This window comes from Microtus oregoni, unplaced genomic scaffold (genome assembly GCF_018167655.1).
Source record: "Microtus oregoni isolate MIOR12 unplaced genomic scaffold, Mior012 000015F_ref0000493, whole genome shotgun sequence".
Classification (NCBI taxonomy): domain Eukaryota; kingdom Metazoa; phylum Chordata; class Mammalia; order Rodentia; family Cricetidae; genus Microtus; species Microtus oregoni.
The window spans coordinates 2,876,301-2,903,113 of NW_024543074.1; the positions used below are offsets into that span (position 1 = coordinate 2,876,301).

Here is a 26,813-nt window from a genome sequence, read left to right on the forward strand (position 1 = left end):
CTATATATACAGATTTCCTTTAAGGTCAGGTGTGAGACAATTTTTTTTTTTTTTTTTTTTTTGGTGAGACAATTTCTTTTTTAAGACAAAGTTTCCGATAGCCCAGGCAGGCCTGAAAACTTGCTTTGTGAAGCTGGGCGGTGGTTGCGCACGCGTGTAATCCCAGCACTTGGGAGGCAGAGACAGGTGGATCTCTGTGAGTTCAAGGCCAGCCTGATCTGCCAAGGGAGTTCCAGGACAGGCTCCAAAGCTACAGAGAAACCCTGTCTCGAAAAACCAAAAAAAAAAAAAACCAAAAAACAAAAACAAAAAAAACAAACAAACAAACAAAAAAACTTGCTTTGTGGAAAATCTGGCCCTGAGCAACAGCTGACCTCCTAAATGCTGGAATGTTAGGTGTCTACTACCAAGCCTGATTTGTGTGTGTGTGTGTCTAAGGCAGGATGACATGACAGAGTCTAATCTCTATCTATAGGAATATAGTTTTTATGTAGAGGCAAGAAAAGTCAGATAAATTCTGAATGTTTTTTTTTTCAAAAATACAAGCTTTGAGTAAATTTAATATTTTTTTTTTTTTTTTTTTTTTTTTTGGTTTCCGAGACAGGGCTTCTCCATAGCTTTGGTGCCTGTCCTGGAACTAGCTCTGTAGACCAGGCTGGCCTTGAACTCCTAGAGATCCGCCTGCCTCTGCCCCCCCTCCCCCCTCCCCTTCCCGCCCCAGTGCTGGGATTAAAGGCGTGCACCACAGCCAGGCTTTTTTTTTTTTTTTAAGTAGATTAAAGAGCAATTAATTCCAGCCAGTCACCCTAGGCACTACAGGGGCGGGGCCATGACTGTTGTGACACTGTGGGCGGGGCCTAGCCACCCCTCGCCTTATATAGCCCCGTGCAGGCCTTCAGGGCTACCTGTTGCTGTTGCACCGCTGCTGGCTACTGGCTGCTGTACCTGGTGAGTACCTGAAGGGATGGGGAACTGTTAGAATCTTGGGTTCTGCCAAATTCGGACTTCTGGGTGTTGAGACGGGGCCACAAGCGGGCCGTCACTTCAGTCAGTCCCGGGGAGCGTGGTTCAGCGACAGTGGCTCCAGGGTGGCCGGATATGATTTTTCCAAAGGATGCCTTGACTTAAGGACTTTTGGGTTACCGGGCCTCTCACACCAGCCTGGAATCTTAGTTCTTGCATTCTTGCTCCCATGCTCAGGCACACATAGGTAAATAAAATTTTGTGGTATTTTGGCGCCGTCTATGCTGTGCGTCGCCTCTGTGTATGCCTGAGGAGGTCCAAGAGGACTTGAGAGCCCTCAGAGTTACGGATGGTTGTGAGCCGTCCTGTCTGACTGGGAATTGAGCCTAGTCATTTGCAAGAGCAAGGGGTGTTCTTTTTTATTATTAAAACTTTAACTTTAGCGGCGCACGCCTTTAATTCCAGCACTCGGGAGACAGGCAGGCTGATCTTTGTGAGTTTTTGAGCTGGAGGCCAGCCTGGTCTACAAGACCTAGCTAGTTCCAGGGCAGGCTCCAAAGCTACAGAAAAACCCTGTCTCGAAAAACAAAGAAACAAAAATTTAACTTTATTTTCTGTACATTAGTTTGTTGGTGTGAAGGTGTCAGATCCCCGAGAGTTACAGGCAGTTGTGAGCTGCCATGTGGGTACTGGGAATTGCGTTTAATCATTGATCATCTCTACAGCACACAAAAGAGGTGTTCTTGCTGGGTGGCGGCAGCGGCGCACGCCTTTAAGGCAGCTCTGAGATCTCTGAGCGTCAGGCCAGCCTGGGCTACAAGAGCTAGTTCCAGGAATAGTGTATTTTAAACTAAAAGGTTCAGAGATGGAAAGGGTCAGGTTTCCTTAGGCACTAAGCCATTTCCTGGACTCATTTATTACCGGCTCCCTGGAGGGACCTAGTCCTTTTGGCATCTGCTGGAAAGGAAGACAAGAAGTAACAACCATGTCAGATTATGGAATCTCTACACGATTCCCAGATTAATGGGTTTTGGTCGTGGTGTTTTGATTCCTGAAATTTCTCGGAAATCTAGGTTTTCAATGTGTAGCTGATGGCCTTGACCTCTGTCTGAATCCTTCTGCCACCAGACACACCTAGCTGTTTGTGGGTGCTGGAGAGATAGCTTGGGTTAAGAACAATTGCTCCTCTTGCAGAGGACCCGGGTTTCATTCCCAGCGCCCACACACAAAGGTGCACAAAGCTGCCTGGTTTTCCTTTTCCTTTTTGATGGATGGCATGTATATATTGATCATTTATTGAAAGAATACCTAATGGGCAGTTACTTTAACCTTGTGAAGTGAGGCTGGCCCCTGGGTCACGAGGGGAACTAAAGATAAGAAGGGTACTTAGTTAATGGAGGCGTGGGCCTGACTGGCTGTTAGTCACTATCCCTAGCTAAAGGGCCAACAATCATTTGATATGCTCAGATTGGTTCTTTAGGTTTAGGACTGAGGAAGCATGGCTTTGGGAACTAAAGACTTCTAGGGAAAGAGTCAGGCTGAGAAGCCCTCCCATCCTACAGACAACAGCTCCCCTACAAGGGAAATGATGGACTGGAATGTGACCCTTTCCACTCCGCTTGGGAAACTGTACTGGGGCATGAGGTTCGGGATGTGGCTAGACTCTGTCAGAACCAGAAATACCAATTCCTGGTGCTATATCTCTAAATTTCCCAATGGACTGTTTAGTGCTCCAAAGCCTACTTTACCTCTGAGGCAGGGGTGGGGGCACCACCAACTTCTGAGAAGATCTAGCCAGGCATTTGTGGTTCACACCTTTAGTTTAATGCTTGCTCTCAGGGGGAAGCAGTTGGATCTTTGTTTTTGTTTTTTTTTTTTTCTCAAGACAGGGTTTCTCTGTAGCTTTGGTGCCTGTCCTGGAACTAGCTCTAGTAGACCAGGCTGGCCTCGAACTCACAGAGATCCGCCTGCCTCTGCCTCCCAAGTGCTGGGATTAAAGGCGTGCGCCGCCACCGCCCCGCTCAGTTGGATCTTTGTGAGTTCAAGGCTACCCTGGTCAACCTAGTTATCTGTCAACCAGGGCTACAGAGTGAGAGACTGTCTCAAATGAAAATCAGACCATCCAAACAATACCCCTGACTTAGGGGCGAGTTTGAAGGAGGGCTAGTAAGAGTCACTTCAGGCCTGAGAAGGGACGCTGTGAGTGACCCTGTCTCCAGGTCCTTTGGAAAAGCAGCCAGTCTTAACTGTGGAGCCAAATTTCCACTACTCTGCTACAAACAGGTTCCTACTATTTGGTTTTTAATTTTTTTCTAATTTTAGGCCACTGCTTGGGGACCCGGGGCCTTGCACACACGAACACTGAACTGCATTCCCAGCCGTAGTTTTATGTTTTTCTTTTCATCTGTATATTATATCTATTGTAATCCTCTAAAAAACAGGGATTATCTTTTTTATAGAAAGGGGTCCTTGGCTGTCTTCAAACTTGAGCTGCATTTTTCTTTCAAAGGTATTTCTTTTTAAATTATGTGTAGGTGTGTGTGTGTGTGTGTGTGCCTATATGCACGTGGCTATAGGTGCCCTTGGAGGCCTGAGGCACTGGATATTCTGAAGTTGGGTTGCATTTGGCTGTGAAGCCCTTGACAAACTTGGATCCTCTGGAAAAGCAGTAAGTGCTCTGAACTAGAGATTCCTAGGCCGCAGTGATGCATTTTCTGCTGCTGGAATTCCCTGAGCACAAACCCACTTGTCAAAAACCCCAGTCATAGCCAGGTGGCACTCCCTCTTAGGTGGCAGGCAAAGAGAGAGTTTGAGGCCAGCCTGGTCTACAAGAGCTAGTTTCAGGTCAGGCCCCAAAGCTACAGAAAAACCCTGTCTTGAAAAACAACCAAACCAAAACCAAAGCAAGCAGGCTGATGGGCTGGGTATGGTGGTCATGCCTTTAATCCCAGCAGTCAGGCGGGGAGGCCTAGGCGAGTGAGTTCAAGGCCAATCTGGCCTACAAAGTAGTACACTATGCTAATCAGCTCCTAGCATAGCCTTATATGGAAGGGCCTAACTATTGCAGAATAAATGGAATTAAAGGAAAAGCTGAAATCCAAAGAATTTAGCTTTCCTAAAGTCATCGGGTTTGTTGGGATGAGAAATAGGAGAATTTAGGATTGAAAGTTCTGAGTTCAGTATTTACTGTGGAGGGGCTTCTTTTCGTAGGAGCAATGACAGCAGGGAGCAAAGAATGGGGCTATGGGCAGGCTGCGGTGTCTGGCGCAGATATTAAAAATGCTTATAGCCTAGGACAGTAGGGATGCACACTGCGCAGAGTGAAACAAAAAGCCAGCCTGCTGTTTCAATTCTTGTCAGAATTTTGCTTTTTCTGACTTGTGTGAATAGAAATTTCTTGTGAAAGCCTGGAAGTCTCCCCCAAACCCTTTCTGAATCTTACCCTATTCTATAATTCTATATATTTTTAAATTTCTTCTTTATGGAGGCAGGTTCTCACGTACTCTATTCCATATCTCCTAACAGGACTCCACCATGGAAAATATGATGGAGGATTCCTTCATATCGACTGTCTTGCCAGGATGTGGCGGCTCCTCTCAGGTCGTGTTTAACGGGGTGGAAGACTCCTATGTTCCTGGAGGAGATGTCACGTGCCGGTACAGCTTCACCCGGCAGTTCAACCCTCACCACAATGACTGGATTGGCATTTTTAAAGTGAGTGTTCATTCGTCCCAAGGGGTTGGGATCTAGTGGAGTCTTAGATACCGTGTGTAGGCCCAGTCAGAAAGTCTAAACTACAGTTCCCAGAGCTTTCTCACCACACACCAATTTGTCTTGACTATCGGGGTTAAATTTCAGCCTGCTGAACATCTTTAATTCCAGTACAGGAGCAGAGGCAGGATTTCTGCTTTTGAGGCAGCCTGGTCCTCAGTTCCAGCCGGGACTACATAGTGAGAGCCCTTCTCAAACAAACAAAAAACAAATTTATTTTTAGTCCCAAACTGAAAGATAAAAATTTCACAATCCCCAACTTTTTATTATGTGTTCAAAGACCAAAGACCTATTTCAAGCACTGGAGAGAGAGCATTCACCTAAGAAAACTTAGGTTCAATGCCCAGCACCCACATAGCAGCCCACAACTGTTAAGTGGGCATCAGAATCCTCTTTAGAAACAGCTCTTTGGCCAGGCGGTGGTGGCGCACGCCTTTAATCCCAGCACTTGGGAGGCAGAGGCAGGCGGATCTCTGAGTTCCAGACCAGCCTGGTCTACAAGAGCTAGTTCCAGACAGGCTCCAAAACCACAGAGAAACCCTGTCTCGAAAAACAAAAACAAAACAGCTCTTTGGTTCCCCCTCATGCCCATCAACTTTGTGTGGTCCAGCACAGCAGCCTCCCCCTTCAAAAGTAGGTCACAAAACCAGAACCCCTGGAACGTTTGGTTTGGGGATCTTTCATTACCACACGGTCTGTAGTGGGCCCCATTTCTCAATGTTAAGCTACTATCTGATGTCAAAGCTCAGAGCACCATTAAACAGTCTCTTCAACTCTTCTGGTTCCTTTGGATTATGGCCCCCCACTCCCTGGTGGCAGCAGAGCCTGGAGTCAGGCTGGGGGCCACCAGGTGGCAGTTTTACTTCCCATGTGGCTATTGTTATTTTATTATTACTGTGCTGGCCTATGTCTGCGGGTGACCCTGTGTGGAGGTAGAAACTCTGTTCTCCTGTCTACTTTTCTATTTTCCCAGTTAGGTTTTGCCCTTCTGGGCCATCTAGGACATCCCCAGGTATCCTGGACACACCAGGCTGTCCTGTAACGCACCTAGCTCCACCTGCCTCTGCCTCTCTAGTTTTTGGGTCAAAGATGTGTGCTACCGCTAACTCTGACCCCTAACCTTGCAATGTGTAATATCTTCCTGTTGCAACATCGTTCCTTTTCCCTTCAATAAGGAGCTAGCAACTGCCCAAAAGTGAAAATCTTGTGCTTTATAAACTAAAATATTGAGTTGGTTGTACACTGTACATGCCTTTGATCTCAGCTAGGGAAGTGGCTCGCAGCTGTAATCCCAGCTGACCAGCCAGTTGAGCCAAATTGGTAAGTGGATAGAGTGGGAAGATAGCTCAGTGAGCGCATGCACAGGGCCTGACCTTAAGTCTCAGCCCCACATGCATGCGTGAAAAGGTCCCTATGGCCATGCATGACCTCATTCTTAATCTTGGGGCCTGCCTGGCTGCAGGGTCAGTGGGAGACCATTTCGAAGAATAAGGCAGTGATAGAATAGGATACCTAAAATATACAACATACATTCATAACGAAAAATGAGATCAAGAGGGAGTGCATTGTAGCCCACGCCTTTCTACCCAACACTTGGGAGGCAGAGGCAGGCCAGCCTGATCTACATAGTGGATTCCAGGACAGCCAGGGAGAGTGACTTGGTGAGACCAATGTAGTGAACAAAACAAAACAAACGAGGTGAAAAGGCTGAGAAAGACAGCTAGTGCAGGCCTGGCCACAATCAATGTGCGAGCATCTATACGCATTAACACACACGTGCATGCACGGATACACACAAGCTTTTGCTATGTAGCTCAGGCTGACTTCAATCTCGTAGTCCTTAAGGTTCCACGTGGTTGTAATTATGGGTCAGTCATCATTAGGACTGGCTTCTCAAAACATTCTTACCGGTTCTCTGTGTAACATTGGATAATACAGTTTGGCTGTTTGCTTTGACATTGGCCTGGAACTTACCTTGTAGTCTCATGCTGGCCTCAGCAACCTTCCTGCTGTAGGTACTCAAGTGTAAGGACAGACATGACCTACCACATCTGGCTGGTGACTTAGGAATCAAATCTGAAGCTCATGTAATGGGAGTTGAGAAGTTACAGTTTTATTTCCTTCTTAACTGGAATTTTGAGTGGTGTTTGTTTACCTAAATTTATTTCGATGCTACTTCAATTTATTCTGTTGCTGTTGTGAAACGTAAGTATTTTAGAGGCTTGCCAAAAGGATGGAGACTCAGGCTGAAACCCACTGTATCAGCCACAAGTTAAGAAACATGGTTCCTGCCGGGCGGTGGTGGCGCACGCCTTTAATCCCAGCACTCGGGAGGCAGAGGCAGGCGGATCTCTGTGAGTTCGAGACCAGCCTGGTCTACAGAGCTAGTTCCAGGACAGGCTCCAAAACCAGAGAAACCCTGTCTCAAAAAACAACAACAAAAAAGAAATGGTTCCTGTCATAATGAAATGAATTCAGTATAAATAAATGAAATTTAGGTGCATTTTAAGAAATCTTAGCCGAAGGATTTTCAAGTTTCATCAGTGCTGAATCAAAGCCTCTTTCCTTGCAGGTGGGGTGGGAGACAATTAAGGACTATTACACATACATGTGGGTTCCCGTGCCCAGTCCCGAGGAATTAACCGCGCAGCAGGAGGTACTATTCAAAGGTATGGAAAAAATACTAGGCCAACCCCTTGGCCTCTAGGACAGTTTTGGTATTTGTTTTAAATGGGTTACCTCTTATTTTGTATTAAAAATCACAAACCTCTTTCAGCTTATTATCTGCCCAAGGATGGTGAGAATTACCAGTTCTGCTACGTGGATGAAGATGGCAAGGTTCGGGGAGCGAGTACCCCTTTCCAATTCTGTTCAAAAAGTGAGGAAGACATGCTGGTTGTTACCACTCAGGTTTGTAACCTCCCCTCAAGCTTCTTTCTGTAGCCTACGAGTTCCAGGCTAGGGGGGACTTTGAGACGATAGCAATTATGGACTGACGGTAGATAGATACTTTTGGGAAAAATCATGACGTACACTAATCTATTCAGGGATGACTTGAATAATTTTTTTTTTATTTATGAGACAGGGTTTCTCTAGTTTTTGGTGCCTGTCCTGGAACTAGGGCTTGTACCAGGCTGGCCTCGAACTCACTGATCTGTCTTGCCTCTACCTCCCAAGTGCTGGGATTAAAGGTGTGCGCCACTGCCGCCGGGCCGACTTTAGAATAATTTTAAAAATCAAAGCATGATTTTTCCCTTCTGTAACTTCTGGAACTATTTATTCAATTTTTAAAAAAGTAACACAACCTCAACAACCAACCCCACAAAACTTCTATGACCCAGGCTGGCAGAGATTCAGGGCCGCTTTTCAGCCTCAGCATTTGGAATTCTAAGATTTCAGGAATGTGCAACCGTCCCAGTGTCCCTCATAACTCCCCCTGAACCCCAGACAGTTTTTTTTCTGTGTAGCTGTGAAGCCTGTCCTAGAACACACTGTGTCGAACTCAGGCCTCCCTCATAACTTATGGCGTAAAATTTGCTCTATTTTGTCTCTCCTAGCAGAGGCAGATGTAATTCTGTGATTGCATGGGCAGTAATACTGTGATTGCATGGGGAGGCCCGCCAATGCACCTTCCTCCACACCACATAGCTGCTCTGGCTGGCATGCAACGGGACACTCTAGGGAGTGCCAGTCACTCGGCTGCTCACCTTCCCAACAGGTGGGAAGCTCCTGTGGAAGGAAGGGCTGTGATAAAGGAGCTGTGGTGTCTCTTGCAGGAAAAGGTGGGAGAGATGGAGCAGCGCACTGAGGAGCTTCTCCGAGAAAACCAGGAGCTGAAGGAGAACTGCGCCAGCCTCCATCAGCAGAACATAGATGTGCAGGCAGAGCTGCAGAGGGAGCAGGTACAGATGCTGGCCAGAGGTGAACTTGGGATCACGTACCTGAGGATGACCGGTGTCTGACCCGGTGCTAAATTCCGTTGGCTTCACTCCTGATTGTAATCGGAGATTGCTTGTAATCAGAGAAAGGACCACCATGTGGTTACTGGGAATTGAACTCAGGACCTCTCTGGAAGAGCAGTTTGATTGTCTTTCTCTCCTGGCAAAGACAGACTTCATTATTTGATTCTCTTGCAGGGAAAGGTAGAAGAGATGGAGCAGCGCACTGAGGAGCTTCTCCGAGAAAACCAGGAGCTGAAGGAGAACTGCGCCAGCCTCCGCCAGCAGAAGTCAGATGCGAAGGCAGAGCTGGAGAGGGAGCAGGTACAGATGCTGGCCGGAGGTGAACTTGGCCATGAGAGAATTGCCCTGGCCCTGAACCAGTTTTATTTCGTATTTGCCTTTGTTTTATCTGCTTTGGGAAGAAGAAGAAAGGCAGAGGGGGTCACCAGCCAACAACAGGGGACAAGATCTGTGTGTGTGTGTGTGGGGGGGGGACATCAAAGCCAGGAGTCACATGGCATCGTGTAAATGAATAGAAATGAGTTAATTTAAATTACATGAGCCAGGTGGATGAGGCCTGGAGAAATGGCTCAAGAGGTTAAGATCAGTGGCTGATCTTCCAGAGGCCCTGAGTTCCTGTCCCCAGCACGCATATGGTGGCTCTCAACCATCTATAGTGATGTCTGCGCCCTCTTCTGGCTGGCAGGCGCACACGCATGATGGCAAGAAATTGCATACGTGATAAATCTCTTTCAAAAAAGGAAATTAGGAACCCACCTGAGCTATAGGCTGAGTTTTCAAGGAGAAAGAAGTCTCTGTGGTGCTGACAGGCAGGAGAGTCCCTGTCTTCTAGCACTCTTACGTTGGGGGTCACATGGAGTCTTTTGGCATCTAGCTCAGAATCAACAGGAAGACTCACCTATAGACTCATCTCTGTCTCTACAACTTAATTGCTGTTTATCTGCATGTTGGCACAGGGCTGTGATCTCTCCTCCAGCATGTCTTGCTCCCTCTGTCTGGTTGGAGACACCCCTTTTATTCTCCCAGATCTCTCCGTCCAGTAGTCCTGTCTATAGCCCCTGACTCGCTATTGACCACTTAGGTTTTTATTAAGCCTATCACGGTGCCGCATTGTGACACCGTGTAAAGGACATTCCACAGCAGTGTCCCAGCCCCCACTGCGAGTCTCACCTGGTCACAGGAGAGAGCCAGGTCAGGCGATGCATCCACTCTCCCTAGAGTCTTAGCTGGGGTGTCTACCTGACCCTGAAATGTGTCTCCCATTCTTTCCAGTTATCTCTTATAGTGCTATAGCCCTCCTTGACCCCACCTAACCTGATCGCCCCTGTTCTCACCCCTACCCAGCTACAGTCCACCCTGGAGATCTGTCTTCCCTTTCCATACAGATCCATGCATTCCGCTTGAGCCTTCCTTGTCACATAGCCTCTAAGTTGTGGCATGGTTATTGCCACCCCTTTTTTTGTCACGTGACTTCTGTAGACTGGATGTCTGCGAACTTAGAGAGACCTGCCCTGCCTGGCTCTTCCATATTACCTGTGGCCTAGAGTTTGTTTCTTTCTTTCCTGACAGAGGCAGACTTAGTTCTGTGATTGCACTAGAACGCACACACGCCAATATTTCGCGCCTTCTGACTCACTGGATAGCTGCTCTGGCACCAGTGAGTGCTAGTCACTCAGTTGCTCACCTTCCCAGCTGGTGGGAAGCTCCTGCTGGAAGGAAGGGCTGGAATACAGACGCTGTGATTTCTCTTACAGGAAAAGGTGGAAGACATGGGGCAGCGCACTGAGTTGCTTAGCCGAGAAAACCGGCGGTTGGCAGACCACTGCTTCGTCCTCTTTCAGCAAAACTCAGTCTTGGTGGCAGAGCTGCAGATGGAACAGGTACAGATGCTGGCCAGAGGTGAACTTGGGATCGTGTACATGAGGACTGCAGTGTCTGACCCGGTGCTGTTTTCTATTGGCTAAACTGCTGAATATAATCAGACACTGGACCTTGGTTTCCTGACTGCCCATCCCCGAATAATCACAAACTATAGTAAGATAACTTTGCAGTTGCCCAGTGACTTAGGTGAATTCCTACTTAGCTCTTTTTTTTTTTATTTATTTTTTGATTTTTCGAGACAGGGTTTCTACGTAGCTTTTGGTTCCTGTCCTGGAACTAGCTCTTGTAGACCAGGCTGGTCTCACAGCCTGGAACTCACAGAGATCCGCCTGCCTCTGCCTCCCGAGTGCTGGGATTAAAGGTGTGCGCCACCACCGCCCGGCTCTACTTAGCTCTTATAAATATACAAGTCTGTGGCTTACTGAGAAAGGAAGGCTCTGGCAGCTTTGGCAACTATGAGGCTTTTGCCTGACCCCACCTTCTTTCTCCCTTCATTCAGTTTAGTTTTCCTACCTACTTAGATTCTGCCCTGCCATAGGGCAAAATAGCTTTCTTATTGAACAATGGTTAAAAGAAAGAAAAAACAGGGCCACCTGGGAGTGCCAGTCACTCGGCTGCTCACCTTCCCAACAGGTGGGAAGCTCCTGTGGAAGGAAGGGCTGTGATGAAGGAGCTGTGGTGTCTCTTGCAGGAAAAGGTGGGAGAGATGGAGCAGCGCACTGAGGAGCTTCTCCGAGAAAACCAGGAGCTGAAGGAGAACTGCGCCAGCCTCCATCAGCAGAACATAGATGTGCAGGCAGAGCTGCAGAGGGAGCAGGTACAGATGCTGGCCAGAGGTGAACTTGGGATCACGTACCTGAGGATGCGGTGTCTGAGCCGGTGCTAAATTCCGTTGGCTTCACTCCTGATTGTAATCGGAGATTGCTTGTAATCAGAGAAAGGACCACCATGTGGTTACTGGGAATTGAACTCAGGACCTCTCTGGAAGAGCAGTTTGATTGTCTTTCTCTCCTGGCAAAGACAGACTTCATTATTTGATTCTCTTGCAGGGAAAGGTAGAAGAGATGGAGCAGCGCACTGAGGAGCTTCTCCGAGAAAACCAGGAGCTGAAGGAGAACTGCGCCAGCCTCCGCCAGCAGAAGTCAGACGCGAAGGCAGGGCTGGAGAGGGAGCAGGTACAGATGCTGGCCGGAGGTGAACTTGGCCATGAGAGAATTGCCCTGGCCCTGAACCAGTTTTATTTCGTATTTGCCTTTGTTTTATCTGCTTTGGGAAGAAGAAAGGCAGAGGGGGTCACCAGCCAACAACAGGGAACAAGATCTGCAGGGGATGGGGAGGGAATTATATCAAAGCCAAGACTCACATGGCATCGTGTAAATGAATAGAAATGAGTTAAATTACATGAGCCAGGTGGGTGATGGCTTGAGAAATGGCTCAAGAGGTTAAGATCAGTGGCTGCTCTTCCAGAGGCTGAGTTTCAGTTCCTAGCACCCACATGGTGGCTCTCAACCATCTATAGTGATGTCTGCGCCCTCTTCTGGCTGGCAGGTGCACATGCATGATGGCAAGAAATTGCATACATGATAAATCTCTTTCAAAAAAACATTCTTCTTTCAGGACAAGCTTTCATAATAAAGAGTCTCTGTCTTTATTTGGGAAATGACGGGCAGGACAAAACCTTTTCTTCATGGAAGTTGTACTATAGGCTTGTCCTAGACGATCGCTAGAGTCTTAGCTGGGGTGTCTACCTAACCCTGAAATGTGTCCCCCATTCCAGTTATCGCTCATTACTGTACCCCTCCACCTAACCTGATCCGCCATGTTCCCATGCCTACCCAGCTACTGTCCACCCTGGAGATATTTGTCTCCCCTTTCCATACAGATCCATGCATTCCCGCTCAAGCCTTCTAGTTTGTTTTATCATGGATATCGCCAACTTTTTTATTTTTTATTTTTGTGACAGTACGTCTGTCCTAGAAATCTCTGTAGACCCAATGTCTAAATCCTGTAGAGATCTGCCTATCTCTTTCTCAGAACTTGTGGCATAAGGTTTGTCTTTCTTTGCTGGCAAAGGCAGACTTGAGTCTGTGATTGCACTGGCAGGCATGCCAATGTTTTGTGTCTTCTATCCCACTGCATTGCTGCTCTGGCCAGCGTGTGCCAGGGCCTCTCCAGTGAGTGCCAGTCACTCAGCTGCCCACCTTCCCAGCTAGTGAGAAGCTTCTGCTGGAAGGAAGGGTTCAAATAGAGGAGCTGTAGTCTCTCTTGCAGGAAAAGGAGGAAGAGATGGAGCAGCGCACTGGGAAGCTTCTCAGAGAAAACCAGGAGCTGAAGGAGAACTACGCAAGTCTCTTCCAGCAGAAGTCAGATGTGCAGGCAGAGCTGCAGAGGGAACAGGTACAGATGCTGATCAGAAGTGAACATGAGGATGTGGTGTCCCGGGGCTCCACTACTGATTATAATCGGTGATGGTGTCTGTTTCCTGACTGCTCAGGTCAGAATAATCACAATGAAAGTATTAATATAACACTGGTTTAGCCTATGACTTCGGCGTATTCCTACCTAGTTCTTATATCTTAAATTTATTGATGTCTATCAATCAATCTGCACCTCCACAAGCACATGGCTCAGGTGTCTTTGGCAGCCACAAGAGTTCTGACTCCCTTCTTTCTCCCTGCTTTCCCATCTGCCTGTATTCTGCCCCACGATAGGTGAAAACAGCTTCCTTGTATTATAGAACAATGGTTAAAATTCTTCTTTTTTTTTTTCGAGACAGGGTTTCTCTGTAGCTTTGGAGCCTGTCCTGGCACTTGCTCTTCTAGACCAGGCTGGCCTCGAACTCACAGAGATCCACCTGCCTCTGCCTCTCGAGTGCTGGGATTAAAGGCGTGTGACACCACCGCCCGGCTTAAAGATTTATTTATTATATACACAGTGTTCAGCCTCCATGTATGCCTGCAGGCCAGAAGAGGGCACCAGATCTCATTACAGATGGTTGTGAGCCACTATGTGGTTGCTGGTATTTGAACTCAGGACCTCTGGAAGAGCAGCCAGTGCTCTTAACCTCTGAGCCATCTCTCCAACAATGGTTAAAATTAAAACATTACAAAAAACCATAGCATCCAAAGAAAGAGTAAACATCTCCTGATTGGCTTTTACATTAGCCTTTTAAAAATGTTTCAATGTGGCTGCTTGCTCTTCAGAGTTCAGGGAAGAAGAGAGAGGGAGTCACTACCAGGGGAAAAAGACCCGCTGGAGGAGAGGTCAGAGCCATGAGTCACATGGCAACCTGTAGATGAATACCTTGATTTAAGGTATGAGCTAGTTGTGGGGAGACTGGAGAAATGGCTGAGGATTAGATAGAGCACTGGCTGCTCCTCCAGAGTCCTGATCGCAATTCCCAGCAACTACAGTTTGGGTATCAGCCATCTGTGGGTTCTGGTGCCTTATGGTGTGCAGGCATACATGCAGGCAGAATTCTGTACACATAATTAAGTAAATAAGTAAAGGCTAGTTAGAAATAAGCCTAAGCTATAGCCTGTGCTTTTCATAATTAGTAAGAAGTCTCAGTGTCATTGTTTAGCTGTTGACTAGCGCGGCAGAGAAAGACTTTCTTCATATTGCACCCCACTTTGGGCCTCATACATGGACGAATTTTCCTTTGGGCTTCCAGTTCACATATTAATTACAAAACTCGGTCTTTGCCATTGTTGTGTCCCTCTGACTTCTCTAAATTAAGACGTTTCATCATCTCAGTACTCTCTGTCCAGTAGTCCTGCCTATATCTCCTGCCTCGATATTGGCTCTTTAAACTCTTTAAACCAATCACATTGCCACATCTTATCACAGTGTAAGGGAATATTCCACAGCAGTGTCCCAGCCCCTCCCACTGGAAGTATTTCCTGGCAAAGACAAACTTATTTCTGTGATTCTCTTGCAGCGAAAAGTACAGGATGTGGAGCAGCACATGGAGAAGCTTCTCCGAGAAAACCAGGAGCTGAGGGAGAATTGCACCAGCTGGCAGAAGCTGAGCTTATGCAGGCAGGAAGTGTTAAAGAGGAAGCAGGTACAGATGCGGGTAAGGGTATAGTCATGTAGATGTGGATTGTGGTGTCTGACCCAGTTTGGGTGCTGTTTGACTATAATCAGAGATTGTGCTTTTGTTTCCTGACTGCCCAGGCCCGAATAATTACAAAGAAACTATTAATTATAACACTGCCTGAACAATGACTTAGGCATATTCCTACCCCAGCTCTTGTTTCTCAGATTTCTCGATTTATAGTAATCCTTGTATCGCCACACTACGGTGTCTTTGGCAGCTACACGTCTCCTGTCTCCAGTGTCTTTCTCAGTTGTTTAGTTTTATTTATTTTTTTTTGGTTTTTCGAGACAGGGTTTCTCTGTGGTTTTGGAGCCTGTCCTGGATCTAGCTCTGTAGACCAGGCTGGTCTCGAACTCACAGAGATCCACCTGCTTCTGCCTCCCAAGTGCTGGGATTAAAGGCATGCGCCACCACCGCCCTGCCAGTTGTTTAGTTTTAGTTTAGAAATTCAGTTTAGTTTTCCCTCCTACCTACATTCTGCCCTGTCATAGGGAAAAACAGACCATTTTTGTATAACAATGGTTTAAAAAAATGCAGAGCGCATACAAAGGGAGATCCAACATCACCCGATTTATAATTGCCTTTTACATTGTATCTTAAACAATTTTGTGTCTTTTTAAATGTTTTGATGAGGTTGCCATTGAGAGTTTTGGGAAGACGAGAAAGGGAGTCAGTACCACAGGGAACAAGATCTGGTGGAGAGGTCAAAGCCACGAGTCACAGGACAACAAGCAGATGAATAGAAATGTGTTCATATAAATTACGTGAGCAAGGTGGGTGATGACTGGAGAAATGGCTGAGGAGGTTCAGATCACTGTCTGCTCTTCCAGAGGCCACGAGTTCCAGTCCCCAGCACCTACATGGTGGCTCTCAACCATTTGTAGTGACATCTGGCGCCCTCTTCTGGCATGCAGCCGTACATGCATGATGGCAAGAAATTGCATACATAATATCTCTCAAAAAAAAGCAAATTAGAAACCCGCCTAATCTATAGGACAAGCTTTCATAATGAAGAAAGAGTCTCTGTCTTTATTTGGGAAATGACGGGCAGGACAAAAACCTTTTCTTCATATGGAAGTTGTACTATATAGGCTTATCCTTCTGGCCCTACAACTTATGCTGTTTATCTGCATGTGGACGCAGGGCTGTGATCTCTCCTCCAGCATGTGTTGCTTTCTAGGTGTCTGGTTTGAGACACCCCCTTTTATCCTCCCAGAGCCCTCTGTCCATCAGCCCTGTCTGTAGCCCCTGACTCGCTATTGACCACTTAGGTTTTTATTAAACCTATCACCGAGTCACGTGTAAAGGTGTAAAGGACATTCCACAGCAGTGTCCCAGCCCCCACTGCGAGTCTCACCTGCTCACAGGAGAGAGCCAGGTCAGGCTATGCATCCCCTCTCACTAGAGTATTAGCTGGGGTGTCTACCTGACCCTGAAATGTGCCCCCCCATTTCAGTTTTCTCTTACAGTACTGTACCCCTCCATTCACCCCACCTAACCTGATTACCCTCTGTTCCTACGTCTACCCAGCTAAGGTCCACTCTTGAGGTCTTTGTCTTCCCTTTCCATACAGATCCATGCATTCCCACTTGAGCCTTCCTTGTTACATAGCCTCTCTAGTCTGCGTTGTAACGTGGTTATCACCACCCTTGAAAGATTTATTATGTATACAGTGTTTTGTCTACAGACCAGAGAAGGGCACCAGATCTCATTACAGATGGTTGTGAGCCACCATGTGGTTGCTGGGAATGGAACTCAGAAATGGAATGGTCAGTGCTCTCAACCTCTGAGCCATCTCTCCAGCCCTCACCACCCCCCTTTTTGAGACAGTACTTTTGTCCTAGAACTCTCTGTAGACCCAATGTCTACATCTTAGAGACCCGCCTGTCTCTTCCTCAGAACTTGTGGCCTGAAGTCTGTCTTTCTCTGCTGGCAAAGGCAGACTTGAGTCTGTGATTGCACTGGCAGGCATGCCAATGTTGTGCCTTCTGCGTCACTGCATAGCTGCTCTGGCTGGCATGTGCCAGGGCCTCTCCAGTGAGTGCCAGTCACTCAGCTGCCCACCTTCCCAGCTGGTGAGAAGCTTCTGCTGGAAGGAAGGGTTCAAATAGAGGAGCTGTAGTCTCTCTTGCAGGAAAAGGAGGAAGAGATGGAGCAGCGCACTGGGAAGCTTCTCAGAGAAAACCAGGAGCTGAAGGAGAACTGCGCGAGCCTCCGCCAGCAGAAGTCAGATGTGCAGGCAGAGCTGCAGAGGGAGCAGGTACAGATGCTGGCCAGAGGTGAACTTCGATGCGGTGTCTGACCCGGTGCTATTTTCTGTTGGTTTCACTACTGATTTAATCAGAGATTGAAACTATTAAATTAATACTGCTTAGCCTATGACTTCGGCGTATTCCTACCTAGCTCTTATATCTTAAATTTATTGATGTCAATCTGTGTATCTCCACAGGCCTGTGGCTAACTGAGGGGCTCGGTTGTCTTTGCCAGCTACAAGGGTTCTCTTTGACTCCACCTTCTTTCTCCCTGCATTTAGTTTTCCCATCTGCCTATATTTTGCCCTGCAATAAGGCAAAACAGATTCTTTATTGAACTATGATTAAGATAAAAAAAAATTAAAAAACATTCACAGCATACAAAGGGGGATCCAACATCACCTGAATTATTGGCTTTTACATCTGATGCCTTCTAAAAATGTTTCAATGTGCTGCTCTCCAGAGTTGGGAAGAAGAGAGGGAGTCACTTAACAGAGGGAACAAGACCCGCTGGAGGAGAGGTCACAGATCTGAGTCTCATGACTATGTAGTTTGGGTATCAGCCATCTGTGGGATAGGGTGCCTTAGGGTGTGCAGGCATACATGTAGGCCGAACACTGTATACATAATAAATTGAGTAAATAAATAAAATAAAGGCTAGTTAGGAATAAGCCTAAGCTATAGGCCGTGCTTTTCATAATTAATCAAATCTCAGTGTCATTGTTTAGCGTGTCCCTCTGGCTAAGACTTCAATTCATTTCAGCCCTCCCTCTTTGTCCAGTAGTCCTGCCCACATCTCCTGCCTCGCTTTTGTCTTAGCTTTTCATTAAACCAATCACATTGCCACATCTTCTCACAGTGTAAGGAAATATTCCACAGCAGTGTTCCAGCCTCTCCCACTGGAAGTCCTGCCTGGTTACAGGAGATAGCAGTTCAGGCTACACATCCACTCTTGCTAGAGCCTTAGAGTGGGCAGTCCTCCTTAACTCCAAGGAGTGCCAGTCACTCCGCTGCTCACCTTCTCTGCTTGTGGGAAGCTCCTGTGGAAGGAAGGACTGGAATAGAGCAGCTGTGGTGTCTCTTGCAGGCAAAGGTGGAAGAGATGAAGCAACGCACTAAGAAGCTTCTCCGAGAAAACCAGAAGCTCAAAGACAATTGCGCTGTATTGCAGGGGCCGAAACCAAACTCAGACAAACAGGCAGAGCTACAGGAGAAGGTACAGCTGCTGACCAGAAGTGTACTTGGAGCATGTCTCTCTGGCTCTACAACTTAAATTAACCCATTTCTGTTTATCTGCATGTGGGCACAGGGCTGTGATCTCTCCAGCATGTCTTGCTCCCTCTGGGTCTGGTTGGAGAAGCCCCCTTCCCAGAGCTCTGTCCAGTAGTCCTGTCTGTAGCCCCTGACTCGCTATTGACCACTTAGGTTTTTTTAAACCTATCACGGTGCCGCATCGTGATGCAGTGTAAAGGATATTCCACAGCAGTGTCACAGGAGAGAGCCAGGTCAGGCTATGCATCCACTCTCGCTAGAGTTTTACCTGGGGTTTCTACCCTTAACTGAAATGGGCCCCCCATTCCAGTTATCTCCCAGTACTGTACCCCTCCATTCACCCCACCTAACCTGATCCCCTCTGTTCCCACGCCTACCCAGCTACAGTCCACCCCGGAGATCTTCGTCTTCCCTTTCCATACGAATCCATGCATTCCTGCTTCGGCCTTCCTTGTTCCATAGACCTCTGTGGTCTGTGTAGCATGGATATTGCCACACCTTTTGAGACAGGCCTTCTGCCCTAAAATGGATGTCCGTAAACTTAGAGACCTGCCTGTCTCTTCCTCATAAATTGTGGCCTAAGTCTATTTTTCTCTGCTGGCAAAGGCAGACCTAATTCCATGATTGCACTGGCAGGCATGCCAATGTTGCGCATTCTGACTCACTGCATAGCTGCTCTGGCTGGCATGTTCCCAGGCCACTCCAGTGAATGCCAGTCCCTCGGAAGCTCCTGTGGTAGGAAGGGCAGGAATAGAGACGCTGTGGTGTCTCTTGCAGGGAAAGGAGGAAGAGATGGGGCAGCGCATTAAGAAGCTTCTCGGAGAAAACCAGCACCTGAAGGAGATGTGCGCCCTCCTCCGTCAGCAGAAGTCAGACACGCAGGCAGAGCTACGGAGGGGGCAGGCAGAGCAGGTACTGATGCTGGCCAGATGTGAACTTGGAGCAGTGTCTCTGACCCCGTGAGTCCTGGCTGTCCTGGAACTCACTCTAGACCAGGCTGGCCTTGTACACAGAGATTTACCTGATTCTGCCTCCTGAGATTAAAGGCTTCAACCGCCATCACCAGGCAGTTCTTTACATCACACCTAATATTGATTTACGAGTGAGTGGGTACCGCCTTGTGTTTCTGGATCTACGTACCTCACTCTTTTATAGTTCCATCCATTACCTTCAAATTTCATGCCAGTGTTTTTGTTTTTTGTTATGCTTTTTGGTTTGGTTTTTTTGTTATTTCAAGACAGTTTATTAGCTTTGGAGCCTTTTCTATAACTAGCTATTGTATACACAGTGATCCTTCTGTGTCTGCCTCCCGAGAACGGGATCAAAGGTGTGCACCACCACCGCCTGGTGTGGGAGGTCTTTCTGTCTATATGTTGCTTTTATTGATTAATGAATCAAGAACTGCCTTGAGCCTATGGCAGGAAGAACAGAAGTAGGCGGGGAAAGCTAGGCTGTATGCTGGGAGAGAAGGGCAGTCAGGAAAAGCCACGGAGCAGCCAGAGACAGAAAGAAGCTGGGAACTTTTATCTGGTAAACCACAGCCAAGTTTCTATATACAGAATAGAGATGGGTTAGTTGATTTGATTACATTGATCCACCTGTCTTTTTATGCCAATAAATAACACGTTTTTTAATTACTATATTTCTTAGCTCTCTTGCTGTAAAGAGGCCCCATGATCTTTAATTGTGGGGGCTGCATTTTTAGAGATTTTGTGCATTATCATATGTGTGACGTGGTGTACAGGTGGACATGGTGCTGGAGAAGTAAGTGGGAATCCTACCTACATCCTTGATCTGCAGAATAATAGGAAGTGAACTGAACCAGAGCCAGAGCCTGAGCATAGGGGACCTCAAAGCCAGCCCCAACGTGACACATTTCCTCCGTAACAGTACCACACCATCTATATAACTGATACTCCCTACAACCTTATGGATGCCAGTTACATTCAAACTACCACTATCCCATGTAGTAAATGGTTGTGTGTGCCCTATGGCACATAGAAGGGGTCCTGAAATATATCTGGGCTGGGGATGTGGCTCAGAGGTACTGTTGTGGCTGCGTCATGGAACCCCCCAAACAAGACCACCACAGAGCTGGTAATCCAACACACCGCCTCAGCGGGTGGGGAAGATTGGCCAAGGCTTCAGGGTAAGGGGATTTTAAGGAAAGAACCTGCAAGCCTTGGCTGTACAGCATTGGGTAAAAGTACCCTTTCTTCCTGGGGGCCTAGGGAGCATGGAGGGAGGGAATGAGAGGAGTGAGAGAAACTAACAGGTTGGAATCTAAAATTTGATTTAAAATTTTTTAAATTTTAGTGTGAAGTCAGTCCCCTTGGATATACCATTCTCTGCTCTGTATTTTAAAGTAGTTACTGAGTTAAAGGTGCCAGCAGAGGCATCGCTGTCCTGTTGCTATGACGCAGCCTCATGTCCTAGGCAGCATAAGGAAGAGGGGGTTCAGTTTGACCTACAGTCCCGAGGGATGAGTCCATCATTTTGGGGAGGCAGCAAGCTGCAGGAATGGTGGCAGAAGCAGGAAGCTAAGAAGCCAGGCGTCTTCTTCAGCAAGCCAGAATTTCAATGAGAGCTGGAAGTGGCCAAGGCACCCAGTGATGTACGATCTCCAGCACGTCTGCACCTTTCCATAACCATAAATGGCACCACCAGCTAGGGACCAAGTGTTCAGATGCCTGAGTCCGAGAAGGACCTTTCTTACGAAACGACTACAATGCTTAACATGCTAAAACTTGTCCTTAAAAATAATCTGCTTTGGGGCTGAAGAGATGGCTCCCCAATAGGTCCTGAGTTCAATTCCCAGCCACCACGTTGTGGCTCACAACCATCTGTATTGAGATCTGCCCTCTTCTGGCCTGAAGGAGGCATTGGAGGCACTGCAGAGCATCAGTGAGCCTAGAATATAAAGCAGAACAGCTCTATGTTTAGGAAGAAAGAGGAGCCTTTGTTTAAAAGAAGAGACTAGATTCTTAGGCTCTAGGGTAGAGCTGGTGAGCAGGGTCACTGAAGGTTCTTTGCAGTGGGGAATTGCTAGGACGGTCTTCCTTTACAGAGATTGTAACATTTTTGTTGGGTAGTTTTCCTTTATATCTTACTGTAAAATTCACTGTTTTAGGCCGAACTTGCTCAACAGAACAAGGAGCTCATTGTGAAAAACCAAGCGACGTCAGACACCACGCAACATCAACGAAGTAAAATTGGCGAGCTCCTCCAGCGTTTAACTGTAGAACAGGTAGACTACAAGATGGCAGCTACAGGATGTCTCCCTGACTCTGCCTTTTTTCTCTCTGCGTTCAGTTTCGTTTTCCAGTCTACTTATTTTGCCATTGGCCAAAGAGATTCTTTATATTAACCAGTGCTAGCAAAACATAGTCACGGCATACAGAGGGCAATCTCACATCACCTGATTCATCTTTTACATTGTCTTAAATTCTGTGCCTTTCTAAATTGTTTTCAATGGTGGCTACTAGTTTTTAAGACAGGGCTTCCCAGTGTAACTGTCCTGGTCGCCTGGATGGCAACTGGATTTCAGGCTGCTTCTGCCTCCCAAGTGCTGGGATTAAATGTACGATAATAACAACTAACTTGGCTTTTTTGTTTTGTTTGTTTTTTTGGTTTTTTGAGACAGGGTTTCTCTGTGGCTTTGGAGCCTATCCCTGGAACTAGCTCTGTAGACCAAGCTGGTCTCACAGAGCTCACAACTCACAGAGATCCACCTGCCTCTGCCTCCCAAGTGCTGGGATTAAAGGCGTGCGCCACCACCGCCCGGCCCTAACTTGGCTTTTATCCACTGAAAGCAGTGTGCCAGGTCCTCTCCAGGGTTGGGAATCACTCAGCTGCTCACCTTTCCAGCTGGTGGGAAGCTCCTGTGGAAGGAAGAGGTGGAATAGAGCGGCTGTTCTCTGTTTTGCAGAAAAAGGTGCAAGAGATGAAGCAACGCATTGAGAAGGTTCTCCGAGAAAACCAACAGCTGAAATATAGGTGCGCCAGCCTCCCTAAGCCGAACTCCGATGAAGACACGCAGGCAGAGCTGCAGAGTGAGCAGGTACAGATGCTAGCCAGAGGTGAACTTGGAGCATGTACATGAGGATGCGGTGTCTCTGACCCACTGAGTCCTGGCTGTCCTGGACTCACTCTAGACCAGGCTGTCCTTGTACACAGAGATTCACCTGGTTCTGCCTCCCAAGTGCTGAAATTAAAGGCATGAACCATGACTGCGAGGTTCTCCTGGCACCTAATTATTGACTATTACACCTAATAATTGACTTATGAGTGTATGCGTACTGTCTTTGTTTCTGGGTATCTCACTCTATTATAATATACTATTATATACAATATTATATAGTTCCATCCAATGCCTTCAAATTTCATGTCAGTGTTTTGGGGTTTTGTTATGCTTTTGGGTTGTGTTTTTTGTTTTTTGTTTTTATTTTTTGCTTTTAAGACAGGGTAGCTTTGGAGCCTTTCCTGGAACTAGCTCTGGACTAGGCTGGCCTTGAACTCACCCTTCTGTGTCTGCTTCCAAATACTGGGATTAAATGTGTGCACCACCACTGCCTGGTGTGGGAGGTCCTTCTATGTGTTGCTTTTATTGGTTAATGAATAAAGAACTGCTTTGAGCGTATGGCAGGAAGAACAGGAACAGGCGGAAAGCTAGGTTGTATGCTGGGAGAGAAGGGCAGAGTCAGGAAAAAGCCATGGAGCAGCCAGAGACAGAAGCTGGGAAGTTTAGGTGGTAAACCACGGCCATGTGGCAATATCCAAAATAGAGATGGGTTAGTTTAGGATATGAATTTAGCCAGAAATATGCTTAAGCTATTGACCAAACATTATTGCAAATACTGTTGTCTTAGTGGTATTTTGTGGCTGGGTGGCTTGGGACAAGCAAGCGGCCTCCCTCCAAAAACTACCACATTTTTCTTGTCCATTCTTCAATTGAGGGGCATTTAGGTTGTTTCCAGGTTCTGGCTATGAACTGCTATGAACATAGTTGAGCACATGACCCTGTGGATATATGCTCAAAATTGGTATTATTGGGTCTGGAGGAAGGTTGACATACAAAGGGGTTGTACCAGCTTGCATTCCCACCAGCAATGGCAGAAGTGTTCCCTTTTCCCCACAACCTCTCCAGCATAAGTTGTCATCAGTGTTTTTGATCTTGACCATTCTTACAGGTGTAAGAGGTAATCTGAGTTGTTTTGATTTGCATTTCTCTGACTAAGGATGTTGAAAATTTTCTTAAGTGTCTTTCAGCCATATAGATTCCTCTCTGAGATTTCTGTTTAGGTCTGTACTCCATTTTATTATGTGGTCTTTTGGTGTCAATAAATTTCTTAACAATTTGTTTCTCTCAGTATCTGTGCTACTGGGTTTATATTTAGGAAGTGGTTCCCTGTGCCAATGCGGTCAAGTGTACTTCCCACTTTCTCTTCTATAAGGTTCAGTGTGGCTGGCTTTATGTTGAGGTCTTTGATCGATCTGGAGCCATTTTAACTCTTGAGTGTGGTTCCGTGGCGTTTAGTTCCATTGGTCCTCCTGTCCTTATGCCAATACCAGGCTGTTTTCAGTACTGTAGCTCTGTAGTAGAGTTTGAAGTCAGGGATTGTGATGCCTCCAGAAGTTCTTTTATTGCACAGGATTGTTTTGGCTATCCTGGGTTTTTTTTTTCAAGGTCTTTGACCATTTTTGCTAGGATTTTGATGGGCATTGCATTGAATCTGTAGATTGCTTTTGATAAGATTGCCATTTTTACTATGTTCTGCCTACCCAGGAGCATGGGATATCTTTCCACTTTCTGGGTATCTTCAATTTCTTCAAAGATTTAAAGTTCTTGTCTTTTACTTGTTTGGTTAGGGTTACTCTGAGATTTTATGCTATTTGTGGCTATTGTGAAGGGTGTTGATTCTTCCTCAGCCCTTTTATCATCTGTGTACTGGAGGGATACTGGCACATTGCTTATGAGTTGTAGAAGTTTTATGAGTTGTAGAAGTTCCTTGGTAGAATTTTTGGGGTCACTAATGTAAACTCAGCAGCAAACAGTGGGAGTTTGACTTCTTTTCCAATTTGTATCCCCTCGATCTCCCTTTGGTGTCTTATTGCTCTAGCTAGGACTCTATTGAATAGATGTGGAGAGTGGACAACCTTGTCTTTTCTTCCTGATTTCAATAGAATTGCTGGGAGTTTCTCTCCGTTTAGTTTGTCTGTTGGCTTGTTGTATATTGATTGCCTTTATGTTTAGGTATGTTCCTTGTATCATGCCCAGATCAAAGAAGCATGGCTTTAGAAAACTAAGACTTACCTCTTCCTCAATATCCCTTCTCATGAGTTCAGGTTACTGTGTGTGCCCAACCGTGCATGGTACTAAAGTCTCTTTCTGTGCAGAAGGAACCGACGAGCAAGCTAGAGAAGACTGAAGAAGCAAAGAAGAGGACAGTGAAGAAACTGTCTATGGCATGTTCCCTTTCTGCATGGCTACGTGGGCGGGTGTCTGTTTTTAGGAGATGGAAAGGGATAGTAAGACATTAGGATCTTTGGATAGTGTTCACCTATGGTGCTTTGCTTTTTATCCAAAAGAACAGAGAATCTGCCTTCTGCCATTTAAGATGTTTCAGAGAGGTGGATGTGGCTGATGAATGAGTATTGAAAATTAAGCATCACAACACTAGTAATCTTTGGGTTAGGAACAAGTTAATAACCATAAAGTCATACAAAGGGAAATTATGACACAGACAATTTTGTTATTGATGTTGGCAATTATCATTAATGTTAAATCGTTCTTAGTAGTCATGGTAATGAAAAGCCTCATTAAGTAGTAACTACCTGAAGTAGCTTGTTGTAAAGGAGGCCTTGTGATGCTGACAGGTACCTGCAATCTGCTTTCTGAAGGGAGGGAAAGAAAAGGGAAGATCCTGCTGTCAGTCTCTAGCGAGAGCTGCATCTCTCTCCACCAGCATAGTTGGTCAGGTTTTGAAAACTGGATGTTTGCCAGCTCGCCCTTCCTGTCTCAGCCAGGTAGAGGTGGAGGCAAAAAGCCACAAATAGTAGCATTAGCTGGAGTGTTTGTGAGCTGTGTATGTGTACAACCCAGACGTGGGGAGTGCTGAAACAACCGGGAACTCTAGAGAAAGTCCTCCCAACCCAGACCCAAGCACCTCAGGCCTCATGGGCCTCTTTACACCTGACACAATTTTAAGGTCAGCTGAAACCACGGCATTACCGTGCCTGCTCAAGCTCTCCAGCATGTGGCTAAGTCCCCAGCACTGTCCTTCCTCCCAGAGGTTCCTCATTCCCCAACACACCCCACTCCCACCCCCCTCCCTTTGAAGCCAGTCTGTTTTGGGGGCTACTTTTCAGCCTTAAATCCTAATTCTAATCCCTTTGTTGACAGGGGCGCCCCCTCCACTTTTCTCTCCTTGATCTACCAGAAAGTGCAAACAATGCCACAGACTAGGAAGAAGAAAGAGTTGAGCCTTGGGCCCAGGGTTGGAGTAGCCCGTGGAGGTGAGAAGGCTTTCTATCAGCATCGCTCGGGATCCACTTCCTGCCAGCATTCAGTCTTCCCTGCCTTCTTCCTTAAGTTCTTCCCTTTTATTAGGTCCATTGATCCCAGTCTGTAAGTCACTTAGGAGTGCAGCCATACATGAAGGCAGAACACTGCATAGACAATAAATGAGACGATCATTAATCTCTTTAATCAAAATAAATTCTTTTTAAAGATATCGGTTCTGTTTTTTCATTCCCCCTCCCCTCCAAGACAATTTCTCTGCATAACAGCCATGGCTTTCCTAGAACTTACTCTGCAGACCAAGCTGACTTCAAACTCAGACATCCACCTGCCTCCTAAGTGCTGGGATTAAAGGCATGTTACACCATGGCCTACCTTATTTTTGGTTTTTCGATACAGGGTTTCTCTGGCTTTGGAGCCTGTCCTGGAACTAACTCTTGTAGACCAGGCTGGTCTCGAGCTCACAGATCTGCCTGCCTCTGCCTCCCGAGTGCTGGGATTAAAGGCGTGCACCACCATCGCCGGGCTAGGTTTGGTTTCTTTTTAAAGGGGGAAGGACTAGAGAGGTGGCTCAGGTTAGAGGCACTCCATGCTCTTTCAGAAGATCTGAACTCAGTTTCCAGCAGCTCCCGGGAACCTGCCTCTCTAACCTGGCCTCTGGCTTGTAAGCAGAGGTACAAACCTGAATAACAATTCCTAGCATTTTTTTTTAATATTTATTTATTTATTATGTATACAATAGTCTGTCTGTGTATGCCTGAAGGCCAGAAGAGGGCACCAGACCTCATTACAGATGGTTGTGAGCCACCATGTGGTTGCTGGGAATTGAACTCAGGACCTTTAGAAGAGCAGGCAATGCTCTTAACCACTGAGCCATCTGTCCAGCCCAATTCCTAGCATTTTTAAAGGGGGTGGTGCGATAGCTCAGTGGGTAAAGACACTGCCAAACTGGTGACCTGACCTGAATTCCATCCCGGGAACCCACATGGCGGCAGGAGAGAACTGACTCGCAAAAGTTGTTCTCTGACCGCCATACGAACACACACACTAAGTAAATGGTATTTTTACCTGAAAGAAGACCGTCCATTTAT

The 26,813-nt window shown here is 46.6% G+C and overlaps 2 protein-coding genes across 2 annotated transcripts; both read left to right on the plus strand.

Annotated features, from left to right (window-relative positions):
- The first annotated feature begins 927 nt into the window (after positions 1-927).
- LOC121456167 (calcium-binding and coiled-coil domain-containing protein 2-like) lies at positions 928-9,822 on the plus strand. The gene is made up of 7 exons (XM_041664039.1): positions 928-948; positions 4,489-4,677; positions 7,307-7,403; positions 7,511-7,644; positions 8,511-8,636; positions 8,871-8,996; positions 9,778-9,822. Exons 2-7 carry the CDS (start codon positions 4,498-4,500, stop codon positions 9,820-9,822), a joined length of 708 nt encoding a protein of 235 aa, XP_041519973.1. The 5' UTR covers positions 928-948; positions 4,489-4,497.
- Positions 9,823-10,424: 602 nt separating this feature from the next.
- On the plus strand, positions 10,425-25,813 carry LOC121456170 (trichohyalin-like). Its single transcript, XM_041664043.1, has 12 exons — positions 10,425-10,576; positions 11,269-11,394; positions 11,627-11,752; positions 12,849-12,974; positions 14,518-14,655; positions 16,814-16,939; positions 18,019-18,147; positions 18,981-19,115; positions 21,334-21,450; positions 22,132-22,263; positions 24,600-24,668; positions 25,606-25,813. Exons 1-12 carry the CDS (start codon positions 10,466-10,468, stop codon positions 25,666-25,668), a joined length of 1,398 nt encoding a protein of 465 aa, XP_041519977.1. The 5' UTR covers positions 10,425-10,465; the 3' UTR covers positions 25,669-25,813.
- The last annotated feature ends 1,000 nt before the right edge of the window (positions 25,814-26,813 follow it).